The sequence below is a fragment of the Eschrichtius robustus genome, chromosome 15 (assembly GCF_028021215.1).
Source record: "Eschrichtius robustus isolate mEscRob2 chromosome 15, mEscRob2.pri, whole genome shotgun sequence".
Classification (NCBI taxonomy): domain Eukaryota; kingdom Metazoa; phylum Chordata; class Mammalia; order Artiodactyla; family Eschrichtiidae; genus Eschrichtius; species Eschrichtius robustus.
Genome location: NC_090838.1, coordinates 6,500,127 through 6,523,855, shown reverse-complemented (window position 1 = coordinate 6,523,855; position 23,729 = coordinate 6,500,127). Strand labels below are relative to the sequence as shown.

The following is a 23,729-nucleotide window of genomic DNA, read 5'->3' as shown; positions in this document are numbered from 1 at the left end:
CCCAGCCGCATGCCCTAGCTTCTCCTTTCAACACCGGAAAAGCCACGGTCCTCGGAGCACAGGCCACAGGCCAGGGCGCCTCTGCTCGTGACACGTCCTCTGCCTGGGGGCCTTTCCGTGCCTCTGCCCCACGTCCCTGGCTCCTTCCTGGGCTTGCGCTCAGAGTGTTACATTCCAAATGTCCAACTGGTAAACGTGGTTCCCAACACACTGGAAGTGCTTCCAGGGTAGGGACTAAGTTTTACTCATCTTTGTGCTTGAAATATAAGACAAGACGCATGTCGTTTGATCAGAAAAAGCAAAACCTGGTCATCCATCTGAAGGTATTTTACCATCATTAGGCTTCACAGCAGCACCTTAAAGAGCGAAAAACTCGGATTCTGGGTCTCCGGCTCTGTGGTTCCCAGGCCCTGTTGGACATTGAAATCATACACGGATTTCTGTCAAACTGTAGAAGCTGGAGTCCCGTCTCTGAGTCAGACGCTGGGGTGGGAAGGTGACACAGGTAATTCTGTTAAGCCAATGTGGCTGGACATGATTCCCTCACTTCTGGGTCAAGCATTTTTAAATGAATCCAGCCAGTCTGTAATAAAACAACTTCCTGGCATGGACACTTGATTTCTGCTCCCTCATCGCTCCGATCAGAAATGTAACACGGGGCTTCCCTGGTGGCGCAGTGGTTGAGAATCTGCCTGCCAGTGCAGGGGACACGGGTTCGAGTCCTGGTCTGGGAAGATCCCACATGCCACGGAGCAACTGGGCCCGTGAGCCACAACTACTGAGCTTGCGCGTCTGGAGCCCATGCTCCGCAACAAGAGAGGCCGCGACAGTGAGAGGCCCCGCGCACCGCGATGAAGAGTGGCCCCCACTCGCCGCAACTAGAGAAAGCCCTCGCGCGGAAACGAAGACCCAACACAGCCAAAAATAAATAAATAAATAAATAAATAAATAAATAAAATTAAAAAAAAAAAAAAAAGAAAGAAATGTAACACGGCGACTGTACAGGCACATAGTGCGGGCGTGCATGTCACCTTGCAAGGGGACTCCACTGGGCAGGCTCACACACCCCTCTCAGGCTGCCCACGTCTTCAGAATTCTGCTCCCACAAGGAGGACGGCCCAGGGCTGCCAGGAGGCCACAGAAAGCCTTAGTGCTGCAGCTTCTTCGCCAAAGAACAGATCCTGAAAAGCCCCTGGCAGTGCCCCAAACAACTGCTCAGGGCAACAAAACCACTGTCGGCAGTGCCGGTGCCTGGGCCTGACAACCGGAGCACACAGGGGACATGTGCTTGCGGAAGGCGGCCCTGGGGCTGAGCCGGATCCCAGGATCCGTGGACGGCGTGTCCACCGACCCTACCAGGCAAGCACTTTGCCCTCGACTTCCGGGGGCATTTGGGTGCCTTAGGGGATGCCCGTGTGGATCTAACAAACACACGAGAATGTTAATTTCACCGTTTAGGCCCTTTTCCTCCTTTCTATTATTATCATCATCTTTTACATCCCAGAAAAGAGCCTGAGAGTTCTGGATACATTAAATGTATTTCTGAAACTATACTCAGCAAACGACTTGAGGCAGAAACACACACACACACACACACACACACACACACACACACACACACACACACACACACACACACACACACACACGGTGTGACGAAGGGGTGGCAGAGCAGGAAGAGCCCTCAGAAGGTCTGGGCTTCAAGCCTATGCCTCCCAGTAAACGTGGACGACCCGGTAACCTACGCATTTACTCTCTATGGCGCGGTCTCAGCCACGTGAAGGACAAAGACCCCGCTGGGAGATACTCACAAGGTTAAGGTAAGAATCAAAGAATGTGGGTGAGGATATGCAGTTCAACCACACCCAACACATACATGCCCACCAGAACTGACAATACTTAACAGCAGCACAGATGTCATCTATACTGAGCGCAAATGGTTTCCATATGTTTTTTTCTAGACTTCACAACTTATATATGACATGCATTATTTCTCACAATGCTGAAAGGAGCTTGGGACTCAAGGAGATCAAATAACCTGTCCTAGGAAACAGGGCCAGAAAGTGGCAGAGCTGTGGTGCAAACCCAAGTCTGTCTGATCCCGAAGCCCATTTGTCCCCCACTCTACTACACTGATGTGTGTTTCCTTCTAAAAATAGCTTACCTTGCCAAAACCAAAAGTACCCAAGTTTTAGATTTTTAAAATTCCATTTCAGAGGCGGATCAGTTACACCTATTTTGCTCGACTTATAATTCTAGAACATGTGGTCGACAGTGAAGGGCAGCTCCTTTCAAACCACACGCTATTTTATAACTATTTCAAAATTGGTGGTCAAGATGTGGGCAATTCCAGTGTGGTTTTGGAAGGGCGTGGCAGCCACAAGCAGACATCTGGTGCTGATGTCACTCCCCTGGGAGAGAGAAACAGGAATGCGGAGGCTAAAGTCACCTCGGGAGCCATGTACTGCCTTCAAAATGATCCTGGACCCTGACAGCTGCTCTAGGTGAGCACCCAGAGGGAAGAGGGAGAGAATCAGCTTCAGTAAAGGCTAGGAGGTGGCCTACAAGCCTTTCGTTCAATTAAACTTAGTAAGACTATAAGGTGTCAGAAGCGTCAGCCTTACTACCTGTTGAGTAAAGTGGGGCTCAGAGGGGTTTAATGATTTGCCCAAGATCACACAGCTGGAGGAAGGTGGGGAAGGGTCAAATCCATCCTGTGTTCACGCAGGCTGCCCCCAGCCTGTGACAACCTTGGAGAGAGGAACCTGCCTTCTCTCCACGGGCAGTCCACCAAACCGGCACAGAGGAGAAACAGCCAGCGAGGCTTCCGGTTCTGGCACCAGGAAGGACAGATGCATTTCCTTTCATCCCTTCTTCTGGGCCTTTCAACTGACCATCTGGTGTCGGTCACGTTTTTTTATAAAAATTCTTTCCCTTTTAAATCTTCACAATAATGTGCTGATCCCAGCAACCCCAGTGGTGATCAGTGAATGTTCTGGATCATCATTGTCACCATCATCTCATGTATTTATATTTAAAGCATTTTGATCCACTGTGATCACTGTCTTCTGATGCTCAAACTGTCCCAGCTTAGGTCAGTGGGAACCTCTTTACGCTGATCCAGTTGGAGTTTCTAAGACAAATTTCTCTTCTTGCGAACAACTCTGAAGCTTCTTGATAATGACCACAGCCCCGAGTCTCTCCGTGTCTCCCTGTAACAGCTTGCCTGGTGCCCACTCTCAGGACAGTAAACACCCCGTAACTACATATTATCCGACTGGCCTCCTGGTCCATGTCACCCAAAGTTTGAGATGTCCCTACTAGAAAGTCCTTGAGTGTCTTTATTTTCCTTTAGCCAAAACTAAATTTAAAATAGGAACCTACAATAAATGGTTAGGGAATAAACTTTCTGGAAAGAACCCAAACTGGCTCTATCATCTCTTATTTACAGAACTGTCAAAGCTGTTCTTCTAAAAAGAGCTCCCTCTCCCACCTCCCCCTTATTCAACTGTATCTTTAACTCTGGTTCTTATTAATGAACCAGACCCAAGAATCTTTGATGTGGGAGGGACTTGGGAAAATGAGAACCTGAGTTGTTGAGACCACAGCAGACAAGACCCCGTTTCTTCCCAGTTCTAATCCCACAGCCCTCCCATTTCCCACACCTCACTACACAAAGGTCAGACCTTCCACCAATCCGTTCAAGGGGATGAAATGAAAGACTAACAGAAAAATGTGCTATGGAGCCAGCGAGCATGTGCACACACTGCATTTAGAGGTAAGGGTTGGGCCTTGTTGTGTGCCTTCTAGTTTACTTGATTATGTCATTTTTGAAAACTGATACCAAGAAGAAGGCCCAGTGCATATAGTTCCAGCAAAATTGTTGGATCCAAACGGGGAAAAGGCAGCCTTTTTACTCCTACTCAATGGGCCACAGCACGGCCGGGGAGCCAGCCACCTGCCCAGTGCTGCCGAAGGACAAGAAGGGTCCCACAGCCAACTCATCTCAACCACCTTCAAGTCTACCTGAATGTCTGCTCCTCACTGCCAGCCCTGCAGCGGGCTGTGACGGTGTGCTGGGTGCACACAAGACGAGTGCAACCAACGTCTCAGGACAGATGCACCAACCCATGCACGATGGCCTGCGACGTGCTGGGGCCGAGGATTCAGAGACGCCAAGAAGGGGACGTTTGAGCTGGGGCTCCAAGGTCAGCTGGGAATTTCCAGACAGAGACGAGCAGGAACAGGAAGCTATCAACCCCAGGGGAACAGCAAGGAGCCCTGCGTGTTCAGAGGCTGAGAACACTTTCTCAGTCTTCGAGCCCCCGCCTGCACCCAGCTCCCGACGCAAAGCCATCTCAGGGCAGCACCAGTCTCACTGTCCTACCCACCCGGGGCCACTCCTGGGTCTTTACAGTCCGAAGGATCCTGAAAAGAAACCCGGTCCAGAGACCCCTCTTTACAGACAAGGACGCCAAAGCTCAGAGAGGGCGCTGACTCGCTCAAGTTCACACAGCTAGTCTGCAGCAGTTCGAGAACTAGAACTCAGCTTTCCAGGCTCCCAGTCCGCGCAAGTCCTCCCGACCAGGCGAGGAGGCGTTTCTTCATTTAGTCATCACATAGTCACTATTCTCGGCTCTAGGCTGACACAAATGTGCTGCAATCCTCCAGCCAAGCACACGCACTGGTAACCCGAAGTCCAAGTGCCCTAACCAGAGACAAATGGGGGTACGTGTTGGTGGGGGGGGGGGCAGCCTGACGGTGCTCGCCTTGACCAGGACCCTCCAACCCCCCACTCCTGGCCAGGCAGGGGTCAGGCTGAGGCAAACTCATCCGCAGACACTGCACACGCCAACCAACCGCACGGACAGCTCCGCCAAGGGCGCAGTTTAGGAGAGACATATGTTCTCTGCAGTAGAGCTTTACAAAGACCCTCCCTAGATGAGGATCAATATTCAAACGTGAGCCACAACTGTAATGTCAGGATAATCTGCACGACTCAATGCCAAAGAGGCCAGGCCACTTCCCCTCAAGCTGTCAGCCCCGAACATCACCTGGTTTCAGATATAACTCTCGGCAAACAGCTCCTGGGAAAGCAATTTCCTGGAGTCAAAGATAATCCCCACTTCTTAACAGGATCTCTACCCTGTGAACACCTCATGGGAGAAAACCATTTTTAGAACTTTATTTCTAGACTCATCCCAGATAAAAATCTTTCCATTCACAATTTGGTAATCTGCATAAAAAGTTTTAAAAACATTTTTTGCCATCCCCTCCCACTTTTAGAAATCTATTCCTAAATAATCAAGTGCTCAGAGGTGTATGTACAGAACAACTGATAAACTGAAAATGTATTAAGCTCCAACAAAATGGAAATGGTTAAATAACAGCCTCTCTACAAAATGGAATATGATGTAAGCTTTTAAAATCATGATGTAGGAATATGGTCAGGATAGAATGCCAAGTGAAAAAAAGGCAGGGCACAGAACTGCATACTTCATCTCAATTTTGTAAAAGGTAAAATGTAGAGAAAGGCCGAAAGGAAAGGACATCAAAATGCTAAGGTGGTGATAAAAGAGCAGGCGCTCGGCACCCGGCGGCTGGTGCAGGCCAGGTGCTCTCCGTGCATCGTTGTACCCTCCTTGAGGGGCCTTTCGCAGAGGAGGCGACAGACTGTGGTGGCGGAGATACCTAGGCCAGGAGGAAGCTCCTAATGGCCAGGGTCACAGCCCAGGGGGCCTCAGACCAAGAATGCAGCTCGGCCCCTCCCATCTCACAGAGGGTGGCATCTGGCCGGGCTGTGACTTCGTTCTAACGCTTTTCTGAATTTTTTAAATGTTCTAAACTATGCTCATATTATCTTTATAATCAGAAAACAACAACACAAGGAATAAACAAAGGAGAGAAACCTGAAATGTCAGCCCCAAGGGCTCAGTTACCTTGCTTCTCCATGCCTACTGAGGATATCCGAATCTGTCTTTCTCCACCAGTTTCTCCTGCACAAGTTGACATGATAGAGACAGCCTTTGCAACCTACCCTGAGCACCTGCATCGTCTCTGGTAAGACACGAGCACCCACCACCAAGGGTCTGATGGGAACGCCCGTCCTATTTCACAAGCCCTCAGGGCCCCGCTCAAGCCGGGCTCGTGGAAAGATGGCCTTGCCCCTGGGGCTTCACCATCGCCATTCCACCACTCTCTCCAGCACTCTGCGCTCCCCCTACTTTCTTTTTATTTTTTTTTTAAATAAATTATTTATTGTTGGCTGCGTTGGGTCTTCGTTGCTGTGCACGGGCTTTCTCTGGGTACGGCGAGCGGGGGCTACTCTTTGTTGCGGTGTGTGGGCTTCTCATTGTGGTGGCTTCTCTTGTTGCGGAGCACGGGCTCTAGGTGCGTGGGCTTCAGTAGTTGTGGCTCGTGGGCTCAGTAGTTGTGGCTCGCGGGCTCTAGAGCTCAGGCTCAGTAGTTGCGGCGCACGGGCTTAGTTGCTCCGTGGCATGTGGGATCTTCCCAGACCAGGGCTCGAACCCGTGTTCCCTGCATTGGCAGGTGGATTCTTTTTTTTTTTTTTTTAAACACTTTATTTATTTAGTTAGTTAGTTAGTTATTGGCTGTGTTGGGTCTTCGTTTCTGTGTGAGGGCTTTCTCTAGTTGTGGCAAGCGGGGGCCACTCTCTTCATCGCGGTGCGCGGGTCTCTCACTATTGCGGCCTCTCTTGTTGCGGAGCACAGGCTCCAGTCGCGCAGGCTCAGTAGTTGTGGCTCACGGGCCTAGTTGCTCCGCGGCATGTGTGATCTTCCCAGACCAGGGCTCGAACCCGTGTTCCCTGCATTGGCAGGTGGATTCTTAACCACTGCGCCACCAGGGAAGTCCCCCCGCGACTTTCAAAACTTCATGCAAAACTCATTTCCATCAAGACTCTCCTGGGGCATCCCCTCCGACCTTACGGAGACCTCATGGTTGTTAACACGGGATGTACCTGGACTGGTGATGTCTGGCACAGGCAGCCAGCAACGGAGTTAAGAAGGTCAAGGTGTGGGCTGACTATTAAAATGTGTAAACTGTTGTCTGTGATCACCTGATATCCTTTGATCCTGCCCTATATGAAGGACAACAAAATGACACTTGGAGTCTGTGTGAATAACTGAACACAACCCCAGTTACCTCTCGATAAAACTCCTGCAGCAGCACACCTGGGGGGACAGGGGGCGGTCAGGAATCAAGACTGACCTACTGGATGATGTACTGTCTACGCTGGTGCTTTCTGTCCCTCTTTAGCTATGTTGTAGGCTCAGAGGACAGAAACCTATCAACGTTCAACGTTACTGATCCATCCTGTATTTCCTGAATACCCCATCAGTCGAGAACTTCCCTGGATGCCGGGATAGAATCCAATCGTGGTGAAAGCCCATTGTGCCGCAAGCACTAACGAATGCAAAGATTCAGGACATGGAGCCCCTGCATCCAAGGAACAGCTTCCAATGACAGAGACGCACACACCAATCAATTTGGCGCAAAGACAGGTTGTAACGAGGATGACCCTGGAGGAATTCGGGGTGCCTGGTACGGCCAGAGCACAGGGAGAGTCCACAGATGACGTGGCTGGAGAGGCAGGAGGGGGCCAGGGGAAGGACTTCATCCCAGGTGCCCCCAAAAGGTTGCAAACTGACAGGATAAGACTTGCATTTAAGAAAAGTGAAACTGGAGGGGACAGAGGTGAACCAGGCTTGGTACCAGCCAACGCACAATTTAGCAAGACGAAGATAAACATGCAATAATAATCCACGTGGTATACATTACAGGAGGTGGAAAAGAGGACATTTTCTGGGGCCTGCTGACAGGAAAGGCTTCTCAGAGGAGAAGCTTACAGGAATTTTCCTTCAGAATCCAACAGAGGATGAGATTAAAACTGGGCTGCCAGCTGCTTGCCTCACCCAACTTGCCTTATCCTAGGAGCTCCTTCAAGTCAGAGGAGACAGGGGCTCCTGCTAATGAACTGGCAGGGCCCCCCGTGAGCCAGGAATCCCCAGAGGCCGGGCAGGCACAACAGGGAGGTGAGTCAACATCTGCTGGAGGTGGACCACCAGCGATTGGAAACTTTACATCGATCACACTGACGCCCTTTGTCGGCAAAGCCATCTGATGAGCTACGTTACAGGACGTGCGTGTGGCCACTGCAAGTTGTGCTCAGCCTTTTCCCCTCTGTTTTTACCTCACTGTACCTGAGGGATATAATTCCCATCACTTACAGCAGGCGCCCCCAGCCCACCTCCACGGAGAGCACAGCAGACCAGGAGAGAAGTGACTCCTGTGGCCTCAGGGACAAGGAGCCCCTGGAAAATCAGTGGTCTCAAAGCCCATGTAACGACAGCCATTCATGGAGGGGAGACTTCACCCATTTACAGAGTCTCCTTCATCTTCCCCACAACCCCGCAGGATTTTACAGATGAGGAAACACGTTCAAACATATTTGCTGAATAACGTAGTCAGTGTTTTACAGTTAAGTAAGGCAGATAGCCAACTCTGTGATGGTATCCCCATCCACAAACCATGGGGGTTCGGCTACATCAGTGGTTCTTTAATCTTCTCATTATCGCAGACAACAATAAAAATGAGAAGAACGCTGTGCATTATCTTTTCAGGAAAAGGTATCCTTACATAATTTTTTATACAGTTTCTGGGATACAAGGACCCTTTAGGCCTGTCCATAGACCCAACACACCAGGTAAAAAGCCCTAGCCTAGATGAGCATAAATCCCCTACCAAAAAATACGATGACCGTGTTAATCACATTTAATTAAGTATCATATTTGATTATGTACGAACCACGTATGATTCAAGTTAATACTTGGGACATTAAGTCACAAATCTCAGTGTTCCTTCGGATGAGCTATCCTTCCACGATTAATATGTTGATCACAGCTGCCGGGATTCCACAAATTAGCCTTCTAAATTCCAATCACTATCCTTAGCCATCAGAGAAGAGACAACTAGAATCTCAGAGTCTCATCACTGGAAGACATCTCAAGGTCTCCGAGTCCACGTCCCCACCTCCCCCTGCAACTTCCCTAGAGACAGAGGGCCACCAACCAGCCCTCTGCCGGAACCCTTCCGACGACCAGCTCACCGCTGGGGCTGCTCCCCCAGCTAACTTCTCCCTCAGATCTGAGTCAAAACCCACTCTCATGAAACTACCCAGGAGAGAGGAACAGATAACACGTCTCACTTCCTCATTCCAGAGAAAAGCCTTCAGATGCGCCTTCTCCCACCCTCCCCAAGCAAAGACGTCCTAGATCCTTCCAACACCCCTCCTACCACAAGGTTTCCAGCTCTAACATGAGCTTCCTCCTAAAATGCTGCTCTTACATCACAATAGTGGGACAACTAACTACCTTTTTTAGCAGCACTACATACTTCCCTAAGGTCACCTGTGCTCACCTTTGGCACACCTGTCATGTACTGGCTCTCACTGAACTTGTGACCGAGCAAAACCACCTGGAGCTTTTTCATCAGCCATATGACATCCAAGACGCTCCTATGGCGTTACTGCTCGGTGTTTCTCCCCTGCGCACCCCCGCTCACATCCAGGCAGTGTGGTGCTGTGGTCACAAGCAGAGACTGGGAAGCAAATCTGGTTTTGAGTCTCAGCTCCTCTAACTGCCAGCTAGACAGCCCTGGGTCAATTACTCCTCTGTGCCTCACCGACCTCGTCTGTAAATGGAGTTATTGATAGTACCTAACTCACAGCGTTGGTGTGAGGATTAAACTTATGTATTTATTTATTAGCACAGTGCTTGGCCTATAATCAACACTTCATATGAGTGTCAGATTTTTATTATTATGTTTCCACTCTTAAATTTATGAAAGTACATCAATACAGATGTACTTGCTTTATCATCATTTGTTACAATCTATTCTTTTTTTTAATCACAGATATGGTATACACATCCTTTGTATCCTCAGTTTTATTGTCTGAAGACTTCATCATAAGCATTTCTCTTCATGTTGCTACATAACCATAATTCCATCAAGTGGCTATATTCTAATTTAGTTATAGGAGGCTTTCAGTTTGTCACTCTGATAAGCAATGCAACAACGCAATGAGCATCCCCAATAAAGATTTTATCTTTCTTGATGTGCACGGCCAATACCAGTTTCACTTTATTCTTGACAAACACTGAGGATTATAATTTAGTTATTTTCTTATGTAACAGGTGGGAAATCATGCCAGATATAGTACCTTCTTTTTTTTTTTTTAATTAATTAATTTATTTATTTATTCTTGTCTGTGTTGGGTCTTCGTTTCTGTGCGAGGGCTTTCTCTAGTTGTGGCGAGCGGGGGCCACTCTTCATCGCGGTGCGCGGGCCTCTCATTATCGCGGCCTCTCTTGTTGCAGAGCACAGGCTCCAGACGTGCAGGCTCAGTAATTGTGGCTCACGGGCCCAGCTGCTCCGCGGCACGTGGGATCTTCCCAGACCAGGGCTCGAACCCGTGTCCCCTGCATTGGCAGGCAGACTCTCAACCACTGCGCCACCAGGGAAGCCCCAGATATAGTACCTTCTTAACGCACAATGAAATTTCACTCCCTAAACAATTACATATATTTCTTCTGCACTGCTCTATCCTAATTATGATATGGTAATAGAAACAATTCTGTGTTAATTTAATAGCTACATTCTAATTAGCATTGCAAACAACAGGGAGAAACACACAAAAATTCTCATTTTCTTTTGTAGGTAGAAGATGGTAAGGGTTTGAGGGAAAATTAGCATTTCTTTCTTTGTATTTTTCATTTCTAAGATGTGCCAATTTCTCTAAAAAAGGGTAAAGAAGGGATATCCCACTCTCGGTAAGAATAGCTCCACCAAGTCTTTAAGATACAGTAATTCTAGAGAAGTGAAAATCAAAGTCTTTTGTTGCTTCCTTCTTGATAAAGATGAATTTTTCCACCCACTGATATGTCAAATAGCTGAAAAAATGTTAGCATCAACTTCCTGGGGGGAAAAAAAACCACCTAGGAGCTGAGACAGAGATTGGGAAAGTTTAGACTAAGAACAGTATTAGCATAAATATGAACTGGGTTTTTTGTTGTTTTTTTTTTTTTTTAAAGAGGTCAGATAACAGTCTATTGTAAGTGGGAAAAATTACTGTAGAAACAGTTTCTCAACAAATCATCATCATAACTGCTTTTGCAAACCTGTACACAAGACGTTCTAGAAAATACATCTAGCTGTGTTGTTATCCTTTTGAAAACTGGGAGCAAACATAGTATACTTGCTATTGTGTAAGAAAAGTATTGTTTTGCCTATACTGGGAACATACTGATAACCTTTTGGCTCAGTCCAATGTTTAAAGTTGGGGGGGGGGGTGGCAGGGGTGTCTAAGGCGGTATTTTCAAGACCAGCACCTTCAGCATCGCCTGGGAACTTATTCAACTAGCAAATACTCAGGCTCCATCCTGGACCTACTGAGCCGGAAACTCTGAGGGTAGAGACCAGCAATCTGTGTTTTAACAAGATCTCCAAGGGACTCTGGGGCGCTCTCAAGTTTCAGAACCGCAACTCTAAAACGGGGGTTGGCAAACTTTTCCTAAAAGCAAGAGAGAGATATTAAAGGCTTTTGTAGGCTCCAAGAGGCAAGACTGAGGTTACTGGGTATATATGTGCTAAGATGCTAGAAACCATCCTTAGCTCACAGGCTGTAAATAACATAGCTGGCTGCTCCAAGTCATCGCAACCACTCCCCCGCCCCTTCTACATACATAAATCTGTATAAATCCTGTTCACCCCTAAAATTTTAAGTCGATCTCTCTCCTACACTAAGACGAGAGTGTAAGAACTTACAGCAGAAACGTAGTAACATACAAATGAATATTACTGACACGTACTGTGTGTCTGCCGGCCTCTGTGCTGACCACTGCAGGGACACACAGGAGGTACATTTGCAGCTGTCACGTTGTTCGTGTGCCCAGAACCACATCTGTCACTTTTTCATGTTATCTCAGTTACTCGTCACTAACAAGCCTATGAAATATTAACATTCTCCTTTTACCTATGAGGAAACTGAGGCTCAGAAAGATAAACAACTTCCCCAGTGTCACAGACTTTCTGAGCGGCACCACCAGCTTTGACCCCAGGGCTCCTGGATCTTAACACCCGTGTGCTCTTTATCCTAAACCACACCGCCTTTCAGAACGGGTCACGGACCTCAGGGCTTGTCATCGAACTGGGGGGCAAAGACCAACAGACATAAAACTATTTATAAAGAGCAAGATTTAAAGAGAGAACAGAGTCTGCATATTAGATACTCTTTCAGTTTTGGCTGAAAGAAAAATCAAAACTGATTCAACCTCAAAACTCACAATTCAGAGGGGAACTGGGTTCAGCAGAATACTGTCCCCTCCCCGACAAAGATGTCCACTCCTAATCCCTGGAGGCAGGGATATTATGCCATCTGAGGTTGCAGATGGAATTCAAGTTGTTAATCAGCTCAACTGGAGATGGGAAGATTATCCTGGATCATTGGGTGGGCCCAATGTAATCACAGGTCCTTGGATGTGGAAGAGGGAAGCAGAAGAGTCAGTGTCTGCTAGGGACTGAACTGCGTGTCATTCCCCTCCTCCCCCCAACCAAATTCATACGTTGAAGCCTTAACCCCCAGTATGATGGTATTTGGGGGGTGGGCCTTTGGGAGATAATAAAGTTTAGATGTGCTTAAGAGGGTAGGGCCCTCAAGATAGGATTAGTGTCCAGAGCCGGCTCACTCTAGCATGCCTACGCTCTCTGTCTCTGTCTGTCTCTCTTCCTCCACCACGTGGGGACACAGTGAGAAGGCGGCTCTCTGCAGGCCAGGGAGAGAGCCTTCACCAGAACAAGAGCGAGCCGGCACCCTGATCTCGGACTTGCAGCCTCCAGCACTGTGAGACAAACGTCTGTGGTTTAAGCCCCCCAGGCTGTGGTATTGTTATGGCAGCCCATGCAGACTAAGACAGCGTCAGAGTGATGGAGCGTGAGAAAGACTCCACCAGCCATTGCTGGCTTTGAAGATGGAAGGAGGCCTCTATCCGAGGAACTCAGGGGCCTCTAGAAGCTGGAAAGGGCAGGGAAACTTCCTTGTTTCCAGGAAGGAAGCCAGCCAACACCTTGGTTTCAGCCCAGTGAGGCCAGTTTGGACTTCTGACCTCCAGAGCTGTAGGTGAATCGGTGTCATCTGAAGGCGCTCCGTTGGTGGTAATCTGTTACAGCAGTCACAGAAAACTAATAATACCGAGAGTTAAAGGAGGCTGACACCGCGTCAAGTCTCAGCTTGATGGAGACAGCTGGGCAGGCCTTCAACAGGCGCCTGGGACAGGCGCGCGTGGGTACAGACCAGGAGCAGGGCCAGATGGGAGACTGTGCGAAAGACACACATACGGGTGTGACACGCTCGTGCGCCAGGGAGCCACCGGTCAGCCTGGAGCAGAGAGAGACCGCGGAGAGCAGGGAATCACTTAGAGGTCAGCTGGGGCCAGCCCATGGCCAATCAGGACACTCGGCAGAAAAGTCCTGCTGGCACGTAAATTAAGGAACATGAGACAGGAAAAAGTACACAGCAGTGTGAGGCATAAATACTAAATTATTTTCACTGTTCTTTTAATAATGCATAAAACGAGTGTTCTTCCTATGCAAGCAGTCGCCTAAGGATGTTGAACACTCTAATGATGGAACCACTACGGGGACTTCTCCTGGAACTAACGGCACTCAGAGCCAGAAGGAGGGTAGTTACGGCGCTCCTAACCGACTGTGGTCGCCAGCAGCTCAATCCCTTACTGAATATGCCTGGCTCATTTCCGACATCTAGTTCTAAAAAAGTTTAATCTATCCTTAAATTCCCCCACTAAATATATTCAAAAGAATGTGCTACTAAAAGCAGTTCTAGAGAAGAGATCCAAAATGCTGTGAACGATGTCAGCAACTCACAGGAGAAGGTACAGGGTTTCCTCAGGTGACTGTTTTGAAGGAGACAACACTTGTTCTGAAATAAAGACTTCAGGATCAGGATTCTGGCTTAAAAAAAAAAAAAATTCAGATTCACAGCCTTATAATAACTCAAACTTGGCATGATATAAAGATGGGTAAAAGAGGCCCCCTGCAAGGTCAGGCTGACGGTCAGCCTGCTGTGTGTGGTACCTCAGAAAGGACACAGGCTGGTGTCCAAAATGCCATGTTAAAATTCCAGAGCAAACGTCTCAACTTCCTGAAGCCTCAGTTTCCTCTGATCAAGCAGCAAAATGACACTTCAAGCAGAGAGAAAAGCATGTGCAGAGGGAAGAGGACACAAAACGTGGCACGTTGGGGCAAAAGGCAAGTCGTATCAAAGAAGGGCGCAGAGAGTTGGGAGGGACTCTGCACAGGTAGCCTGGGCCCAGGTGATGCAAGGAGCTGGGACCAAATCTGGTCTTCTGCCGTGTTTACTAACCCGAGGCTCGCAGTGGGAGCGGTTAAGGGATGCGGTAGTAGTTTCACAGACAAAGTAATTTGGAAAAGGTTAAGGCCAATTTCCTCACAATTCACTTTAGCACATTAAAGTCTTTGGCTAGGCCTGCAGGAAGAAAAACCTGTTACCCGTGCTTTAGTCCAATTTCCCTAAAATTCCAGAGCCCCCAGAGGCCTTCCCCATCTCTCCCAGGCTCTGGAACGTCACGAACATCAATGTGGACAAGAAACACTCCAGAGTTGTGAGCAGAGAAGCAACACCGCTGAGCTGTGTTTTAGAAAATGACTCTGGGGCAGGTAAAGAAACGAGGTTAATGGCACACGCTCAGCAATACAGGTCAGAAATGCACATTAGCCACGAGTGGTGTTAAATTCGTAAAGGCCAGCTTCCTGACACCAAAGTGTTTACAACCTTCCCCTTCTGATGTTTGTTTGCTGAAAACTTCCCCTTCCGGGTGCCGGGCCAGCCTCGGGAGACACTCAAGTCCTTCCTCAAGGCTGGCGGCAGTCACATAGCCAGCGTTTACACGTGACTTCATTTTATTTCTGATCAGAACAACTTCTCAACATAGGGTTTTAAGATCACTTTTGAACCTGGTCGAATATGAAATATCCCTTTTATACAAGCCTTAAATTATAAACTCAAAAAGCCCAAGTGAACACAATAAAAAAGAAATCTCTTAAGATCCTTTTTGAAATCTGCTGTTTGTCAACAAAACTAAGCATCCATCTCTTGGTGGTTTCTTGACGCCTTGAGGACAGCCCGTCAGTGCCAGCACAGTGGGGGCCTCGCAGCAGGGCGGCCGCTGACCTCAGCCCTGCCCGGCAGGAAGCTGAGCTCCAGGAGCATCAGAGAACACCTGCAACCCTCTGCCCTCAGATTCCCCTTTGTAAACCGAGAACAAGTCTTTACAACGACTTGCTGTAAAGATGAGCATAAGGTACAGAAAGCCCAAGGTACGCAGGAAGTGTTCAAAAACATGAAACAATCATTATTCCCCTTGTCCACCTCCCACTTTATCCAGGAAAAGAGCTTTTCCCGGGGGTGACCGCCTTTTCGGATACTGCAACACCCGTTTCAGCAAATCTCAGTGCTGTATTAAGCGGAGGGAGTTTTATACTCTTGTCTTTGATATTTACTTTTAAATAGAAAAAAAATTCATAAAAATTTCCCTACACATTTACTTCCAGTTAGGTGTTAGTCACTGAAAACTGACTCTATTTCCTTCCTTCATAAAATCAGTGGTTGTCAGGTAATCAGTTAATATCTATGTACTGGCAAGCTAAGCATGGTGGCGGTTTTTGTTTTTGTTTTGTCACTTGTTTTTAAAAAACTGTAGAGGATAAACAACAAGGTCCTACTGTATAGCACAGGGAACTGTATTCAATATCCTGTGATAAACCATAATAGAAAAGAATATGAAAAAGAATGTATATATATGTATAACTGAATCACTTTGCTGTACAGCAGAATTTAACACAACATTGTAAATCAACTACACTTCAATAAAATAAAAATTTAAAAAAACTGCAGAGGACTTTGAAGAACATCTAGATGGGGGTTTCTCAACCTTGGCATTACTGACATTTGGGGCCAGATAATTCTTTGTTGGGGGCTGTCCTGTTCATCACAAGACCTTCAGCAGCATCCCTGGCCTCCAGCGCGTGCACACACACACATACATATACACACACACATACATACATATACACACCCACATACACACACACATACACACACACACACACTCTTCAGCTGTTAATAACCACACTGGGACAAATCACCCTGGCTGAGAACCACTGATCCCCATTCTAACCTAAATGACTGTTTTTCAGACAAGGAAACCAGGGCTAAAAGACGTTAAGTAGGAAATACGTTAATATAAATGTTTCAGACATTACATGAAATTTCTAAAAATCTTATATGTTCTGGTATAATGTTATAAGTCATAATTCTAGTTATTACTTTAAAATGTATATCTCAGAAATAACTAAATTTCCTTGTCAATTGCATTATTATGAACTTTTATCAAATCTTTAACCGTGGTCATTTTTAAGTCTTTTGTCATTTACAGACAGTTCTGGGTGTACTCTGATGCTTTTGCAAAAATGTTCCTATAAAAGGGTTTCATCTTCAAGGAATTCATGGAAAAGACTCTGACAAGTACAGGTTTCTGGTAACTGACTATACTGCTGAACTGAATGAATAAGCATTTTCAGAACTCTAATGGAAAACCGATGAATTCATAAAAGTGCTAACAAAAGATCAAGATGAAAAAAAAATTAATTACATGGGAGTGAACTGATGAGGATGATTATAATTTTTGTGACTTTCTGTTTGAATAATAATAAAAAAAAAAAATCCCACAAGGACCCAGAGGCAAAAAATATACAAATCAATTTTCACTGCAAAGTAAAGGAGCTGTTACAGTGGAGGATTACTGGACTGAATGTCAATATTATGACATAGTATGAGTGTGTTTTGTGCTTGGTAATTGCAATCATTGTTGCTTTTGTTGTGGTCATCCATTTACAATGCTTGGTGTCAGTCTATTTATCTCTCGTAAAAATAAAATACAGTGTGTGTGTGTGAAAAAAAAAAGAATAGTTTTGGAGATTTTTGAAATCTATATGTATTTCTATATCTATATCTGTATCTATTCAAACACACAGTGTGTATCCTTTTGCTCAATATTTTATCTGTGACATTCACCTATGTGGTTGCATATAATTATAGTTAATTCATTTTCATTCTATACAGTATTCCACTGCACAAGTATGACATTTTTTAATCCATTAAAAAAAAAAAAAGCGCTAAGTAACTTCTTCCAGGGTATGACAGCCAGCACCACAAACTCCAGGTCCAGAAAGCTTTCCCACATAGTCGGGAACTAGCCCAGTCAAGAACAAATTAAGTCCCTTCTCTTCTTTGCCTTCCCAAACTTATTTCACATTCACTTGGTACTTGTCATAAACAAATTAATACCTGTCTAATCATATTAACATCAATGTAATTGCCATATATAAAATATGCAAAATGAAGGGAAGAAAAATATCTATAAAGTCAAAACTCTGAAACAATCATTTTTTAGCATATTTTCCCCAAATATTTTTTCCTACAGATATGCTTTTCTCCCCATCTTGGGTAAATCTTTAATTTTCTCTTTATACCTGATGTCAAGACAGTAGGACATGTCTTGAGATATGCACACACACCCACCCATACATAAATATACACACACATGTGCACACACACACATATATAAAATTTGTTTTGCTTAGAATTCAGTGGACTCTCTAAATTTGAGATCTGAAATCTTTCTTTAGTTCCAGGGATTTTTTTCAGCTATCATTAAAAAAAAAAAAAATTCCCCCCCTTTCCACTCTCTTTTCCCTCTTCTGGAACTCCTTTTAGGTGGATGCTAATATTGACCCCTCTGAATCTATTCTCATTGGCTCTTAATTTTTATTTTACACTGTCCATCCATTTAACTCCTTGAGTTCAGGCAACATGGGGCCTCACTAATTCCTTCTTCCTATGTGTGTAGCCTGCCATTCAGCAAATTTTAGTTTTCAGTCTTGCTCTGATTGCCTTATTAAATCTGTTTCCTCAAGTATGAGTTCTTCAGTTTCTTGATTTGGGGGTTCTTCAAATGTTAGGCTATTCTTGATACTATCTCTGAGTGAGTGAGATTTTCATTTTGATGAGGTCTATCCATTTTTTCCTTCTATGTTTATTGTTTTCTTTGTCCTACCCAAGAAACCGTTGCCTACCCCAGGCTGCAAGGATATTCTCCTAATTGTTCTTCAAGAAGTTTCATAGGTTTAGCTTTTACATTTAAATCTGTGATCCATTTCAAATTAATTTTTGTATAAGGGATGAGAGAGGGTCGTGGCTCATTTGTTCTCACGTAGATATTCAGCTGTTCCAGCAGCATTTGTTAAATTTTAGAATCAGCTTGTCAGCGCCCCTGCTGACATTTTGATTAGGATTGTGGTGAATCTTGACATCAATCTGGGGAGAAATGACCTCTTATCAATACTGTCTTCTAACCCACATATACCATATACCTCTCCGTTTATTTAGGTCTTCTTTAGTTTCTGTCAGCAGTAGTTTTGTATGTTTTCAATGTCGGGTTCTTGCATATCTTTTGCCAGATCTGTTCCTAGATATACTTGGCAATTCTTGATTGTAATATCATCTTTGTAGCTGAAATCTCCTACTAGACCCTTCATTATCTTGCTTTGCACAGCCCTCCCTGGAGGAGAGGCAAAGCAGCTACTGGAGTTGTGCTCACACTACAGGTGACTCTTGAACAAGGCGGGGATTAATCAGGGTGTAACTCATAGTCAGCCCTCTATGTCCGCGGTTCCTCCGCATCCGCGGGTTCAACCAACCATGGACCCTGTTAGTATTTGCTTTTGAAAAATATCCACGTATAGGTGGACTCGTGCAGTTCAAACCAGCCTTGTTCAAGGGTGAATTGCGTTTTAGTTGGGGACAGGGGTGTCGGGTGGGACATGTACCTCCAGAAGGTCGCACGTCCCTCCTGACATCACAGCCACCTGGGGCGTTCCCAGTCCTTCCGCTCCGATTACTACTCTCACTGAAGGGAGACACCACGAGGGTGAAGGGGACAACGTAGAGCTATCCAGCGCCTGGGCCCCTCCTACTCCCAGGCCGCCCTCCACAGGCAGCCCCCAGTGTACCTGCCACCCTCAGCAGTGGCGTGTCTCCCACCAGGCAGCCTTCTATCTGCAAGCCCTGCTCCAATCTCTCCAAGACTCCTCACCACCACTAGTCCCCTAAGGCTGCCACTTCCTCATTTCTGAGTGAAACTTTAGAGTCACTTAATGACTTTTAAAAAGTACTTTCTATCATTAGTAACGTTTTGTGCAGGGAGCAGACCTGCCACACATGTGCAGCCCATCATCTTTGGGTCAGAAGTTGCAGTGTTTTTTGTTTTTAACCTATTTATATAAGTCTAGATCAAATATTACTTTGAGTAGTTGATCATGTTTTTATACTTATTAATTTTCTTCCCAGACAAGAAAGGCAAAAATTGGATAAGAGAGAAATGGAAAGGGCATCTGGCATAATTAATAGCACAAACCAAAGAACAGAGGCAGAAATGAGTCCACCCTTCTTAGCCAGCCTGACAAAGCTGGTCCATGCAGGGCCATCACGCGAGCCTCAGCTGCACTTCAGAGAACCGGAAGCACCCGTGCTCCTAAAAATTACACATCCCAACTCACCTCTCTAGTTTGTATGCCCAGGAAAAGGAGTTTGGTCGATTATTCATTAATGGTTGATTAACATTATGATATCAGGACTGCAAATAAAAAATTTTCCACAAAGAAGCCCCCAGGAAAGGATGCATACTCACCCAGCCCAGAGATGTTTATTGCTTTCACGGATTTCTTCATTTTGTAAAGAACCATCCGGTCCACGTCCAAAGCCTAAAAAACAGAGAATGTATTCATTAAAACATGCTTGAGCTTAGACCACAGCTTCAGAGAGCAGCCACAGGAGCGCCATGTGGAGGCCCCTCTGGGGTTGCCTCCGTGGGACTGGTGCTCAGTGTGGTGGGAATGAAGATGGAGCACGTGGTCCCTAAAAGCCACCACCTTGTCACGTGCCTCATCCACCTGAAGCCCCCGAGCCGCCTCTGCCCTCACTGCCTGCTGGACACCAGCCTTCTGCGGTGAAGCAAGTTAACCTGGACCACCTCTGCTTCCACCAACCCTCAGTTCTCCCTGTGAACCAGCGAGCCCTGCGGGTGTGCCGGCCTGCCGGGGCCCGTCCCCCACGTAATCAAACAGACACACTTCCTAACGTTCTCCTCTAAAGGCACACACCTGTTCGCCACTGTATCCTCAGCACCCAGCAGAGAGCCTGGCAGAGAACAGGACTCAAAACGCAGCTCAGAAAATGACCATGAGACTAGCAAGACCGGCAGGACCCCAATCCAGACAACGGTTGTCCCTGCTGAGCCCAGAAACAAGGGGCAGCCACTGAAAGCTTCTTACTCTTAGCAGGGGGGAGGTGAGGGTCATGCAGGCCCCAGTGAGAACAACGGGGCAGGCAGGAAGTGGATTCAGGGAAAGGCTACCCAGAGGTGAGGGCCCGGCCGGGACCCACAGACGGAAGCTCAACGCAGGGCAGCAGACATGCTGGAAAAGTCAGGGAGTGGCCTCCGAGATCTACTCTGCCACTCTCAACCAGGTTTTAGTACTCCAGCTGCCGGCCTTCCCACAGATGACAGAGTAATCTTCTGTCCACAGGGGTCTGGCTCAGCTGTGCTGAGAGAAATGGGAACTGGGGGTAGTCAGATGCCTCAGTGTGGAAGGCCGAGGCAGAGGAAATGCCCTTTATCACACAGCTGAACTCTGACAAATTCCCTCCCAGGTTACACTGTGGGGCACACCCCTCCCTGATCATTCACTGCAGGAAGCCTTGTAAAAATGCCACCAGCTGGAAACTGTACCCTTGTCATTAAAGGCACGCACTGTTTCCTGAACTCAGGAAAGAGGAGATGAACACTAACTGTTGCTTTTCTAGTCTATTATGAGGACCTGAGAAGTACAGGTGAGGTGGGCGGCAGAGGTGATTTTTAATTAAAATTACAAGAGGGAAAAGCAATTACCTTGCCACTCAAAAACAGTGCATTACAGTGCATATTTACAGATAATTAAGGTTGAACTTGGTCAGGAGAAGTTAAAATGATTAAGACTGAACGCTGGAAAAAGTCTCTGTCAATTATATATAAAAACAGCATGGGAATTTTAGAACAAAAATAATAAAACTTGAGAGTCTCAAGGAACCAAAAGTTTCTACCAATCAGGCTGAGACTTCCAACCAGAACATGCACTCACCCACACCCTGCCCTCTCCAAAATCTACCTAAACTTAGGAGAAGGAAAAAAAGCTGCAACTATAACCAGAAAGCTTAGGAGAAGGAAAAAAAAGCTGCAACTACAACCAGAATTTGTGTGTAACAACTGTAAACAAGCAAAAATCTAATAGACAATACGGCCCTAAGTAGGAACTACGCAAAAGCCTAAGTCTGGCCAAAACCCTCATTAATTCTGAGGAGCTAGACCACAGCTGACCTTTAGTTTACAAAGCAAATTTCAGAGAGTAAATTCATCACATAAACAAGGCTGTAGGGATGTGTCACAGATATTTCAGAGGAAAATAAACAACTGTCTTCAACCACTTTAAAAGCATCTCTTTTGATCCCCTAAACTGTTATATTAATAGCCACGGTTCTTATTTATTCATGAAAGCAGCTCTCCTCCAAGTCCACGGCTGGTCTGGGATCCTGTGCAGCGTGGGAAAGGACGGCCTGCCTGGGGGGACGCTCACACTTTTCCTTTTCAGACCCGTGCTGTCCAGGATGGTAGCCACTGGCCACAGAGGAATATTTAGAGTAAAATTTAGAGTAAAATTAAAATGTAATAAAATTTATTAGGCAGCTCCTCAGCCTGGCTACCTTTCTCAAGAGCTCCGGCCACATCCCATGTACTGTTTCTAAGCACACCCCGCTTTATGCTTCTCCTCTGTACCTGCATCCCTCTGTGTGCCATCCCCCAGGGCTACCCCGTAAAGCACTGGTAGCACCTAGGGGGTCCGTTCCCTCTTCCCCCCGTGCGACACGCCTGTCTCCCTTTGGAGGGCTGCCTTAGTCTTTGCTCCCAGGGCCCTACAGGGACCTCCATCTGGCACGGAGGCACCTACGTCCTGATGCTGGCCCACGGGGCCAAAACTGCAGTCTGTCTGAGATGAATCTTGAGCATCCAGGGTCCACACGCCACTTCTGTCCCTCGCCCTGTTTTCATGCAGCCATGCACTAAGGATCTGTACAGATGAATATTTCCAATCCATGTGATGATGGGGTGATGAAGAATACTAACTCTGAACAACCAATTAAGAGAAAGGTTCGTACATCAACTATACTTCAAATAAACACATAAATAATGAAAAGAGAGAGAGAAATGTTATCCCCCCAGATAGAATTCCACTCTTCTATGGACCTAGAGTCTGTCACATAGAATGAAGTAAGTCAGAAAGAGAAAAACAAATACCGTATGCTAACACATATGTATGGAATCTAAAAAAAGAAAAAAATGGTTCTGAAGAACCTAGGGGCAGGACAGGAATAAAGACGCAGACGTAGAGAATGGACTTGAGGACACGGGGAGGGGGAAGGGTAAGCTGGGACGAAGTGAGAGAGTAACATTGACATCTATACACTACCAAATGTAAAATAGATAGCTAGTGGGAAGCAGCTGCATAGTAGCACAGGGAGATCAGCTCGGTGCTTTGAGACCACCTAGAGGGGAGGGAGGGGATATGGGGATATACGTATGCATATGGCTGATTCACTTTGTTTTACAGCAGAAACTAACACAATATTGTAAAGCAATTATACTCCAATAAAGATATTAAAAAAAAAATTCCACTCTTCTTAGTAGACCTGCATTACCAAAAAAATTACAGTCCATTACTATCATTATTATTATATTTTAATTTTCATTAAAAAAAAATTTTTGTGGAAATTTCTTTTCTCTCTTATTATGTAAGGATGTACATAATTTTGCCTCAATTTTGCCTCTAGGCCTGAAAACCCTAAATATTTTAGGCCCACAAAACCTAAAATATTTACTATCTGGCCCTTTGCAGACAAAGTCTGCTGACCCCTGGCCTGAGGATCCACACAAACGTTTCTCCTGCACCATCAGCTGGCCCTGCTGCTCCTGCCCTGAACTAGAGGCGACAACACAGGGCCAGCTTGGTCCCCAGCACCCTAAGGTCACAATATGAGCCAGCAAGGGTGGGAAGAGCCTGGCTTATTCTTGGAACCCAGAGATTCTGCCCTGGAGGGGACAAGAGGACAGCAGACCACAGGCCTCCCCATTTGGGCCATGACCCATGCCTGTCCCATCTCCTCTCCCCTCGTTCCTTTCATGAAAGGCCAACTGGAGAAGAAATGACATATCTGAAGGACGGAAAACCAAATAACAAAACAAAACAATGCCTAGACCTGTGCCCCAAGGACAGCTTTACCAAGAAAGAGTCATACAGATATTTAGATGGTGGCTTTGCCTCAGCGCACATTTGACTTAACTTTTGAAGTAACAGAGAATGTTAACGACAGTGTCAGATATTTCCAGACCACTTTTGGGAAGCACAGAAATGCACTGTGGCCTGCAGGCTCGGTTTAAAGTGAGAGCAATAATGGATCGACCTCC

General features: G+C 46.3%; 1 protein-coding gene across 5 annotated transcripts in view; it reads right to left on the bottom strand.

Annotated features, from left to right (window-relative positions):
- ASAP2 (ArfGAP with SH3 domain, ankyrin repeat and PH domain 2) overlaps positions 1-23,729 on the bottom strand; it is a 159,708-nt gene that overhangs the window by 85,430 nt on the left and 50,549 nt on the right. For all 5 annotated transcript variants that reach the window (XM_068565077.1, XM_068565078.1, XM_068565079.1 and 2 more), the window contains exon 2: positions 19,863-19,935. In XM_068565077.1, the coding sequence (XP_068421178.1) occupies positions 19,863-19,935 (73 nt within the window). The remainder of the gene's footprint in view (positions 1-19,862; positions 19,936-23,729) is intronic.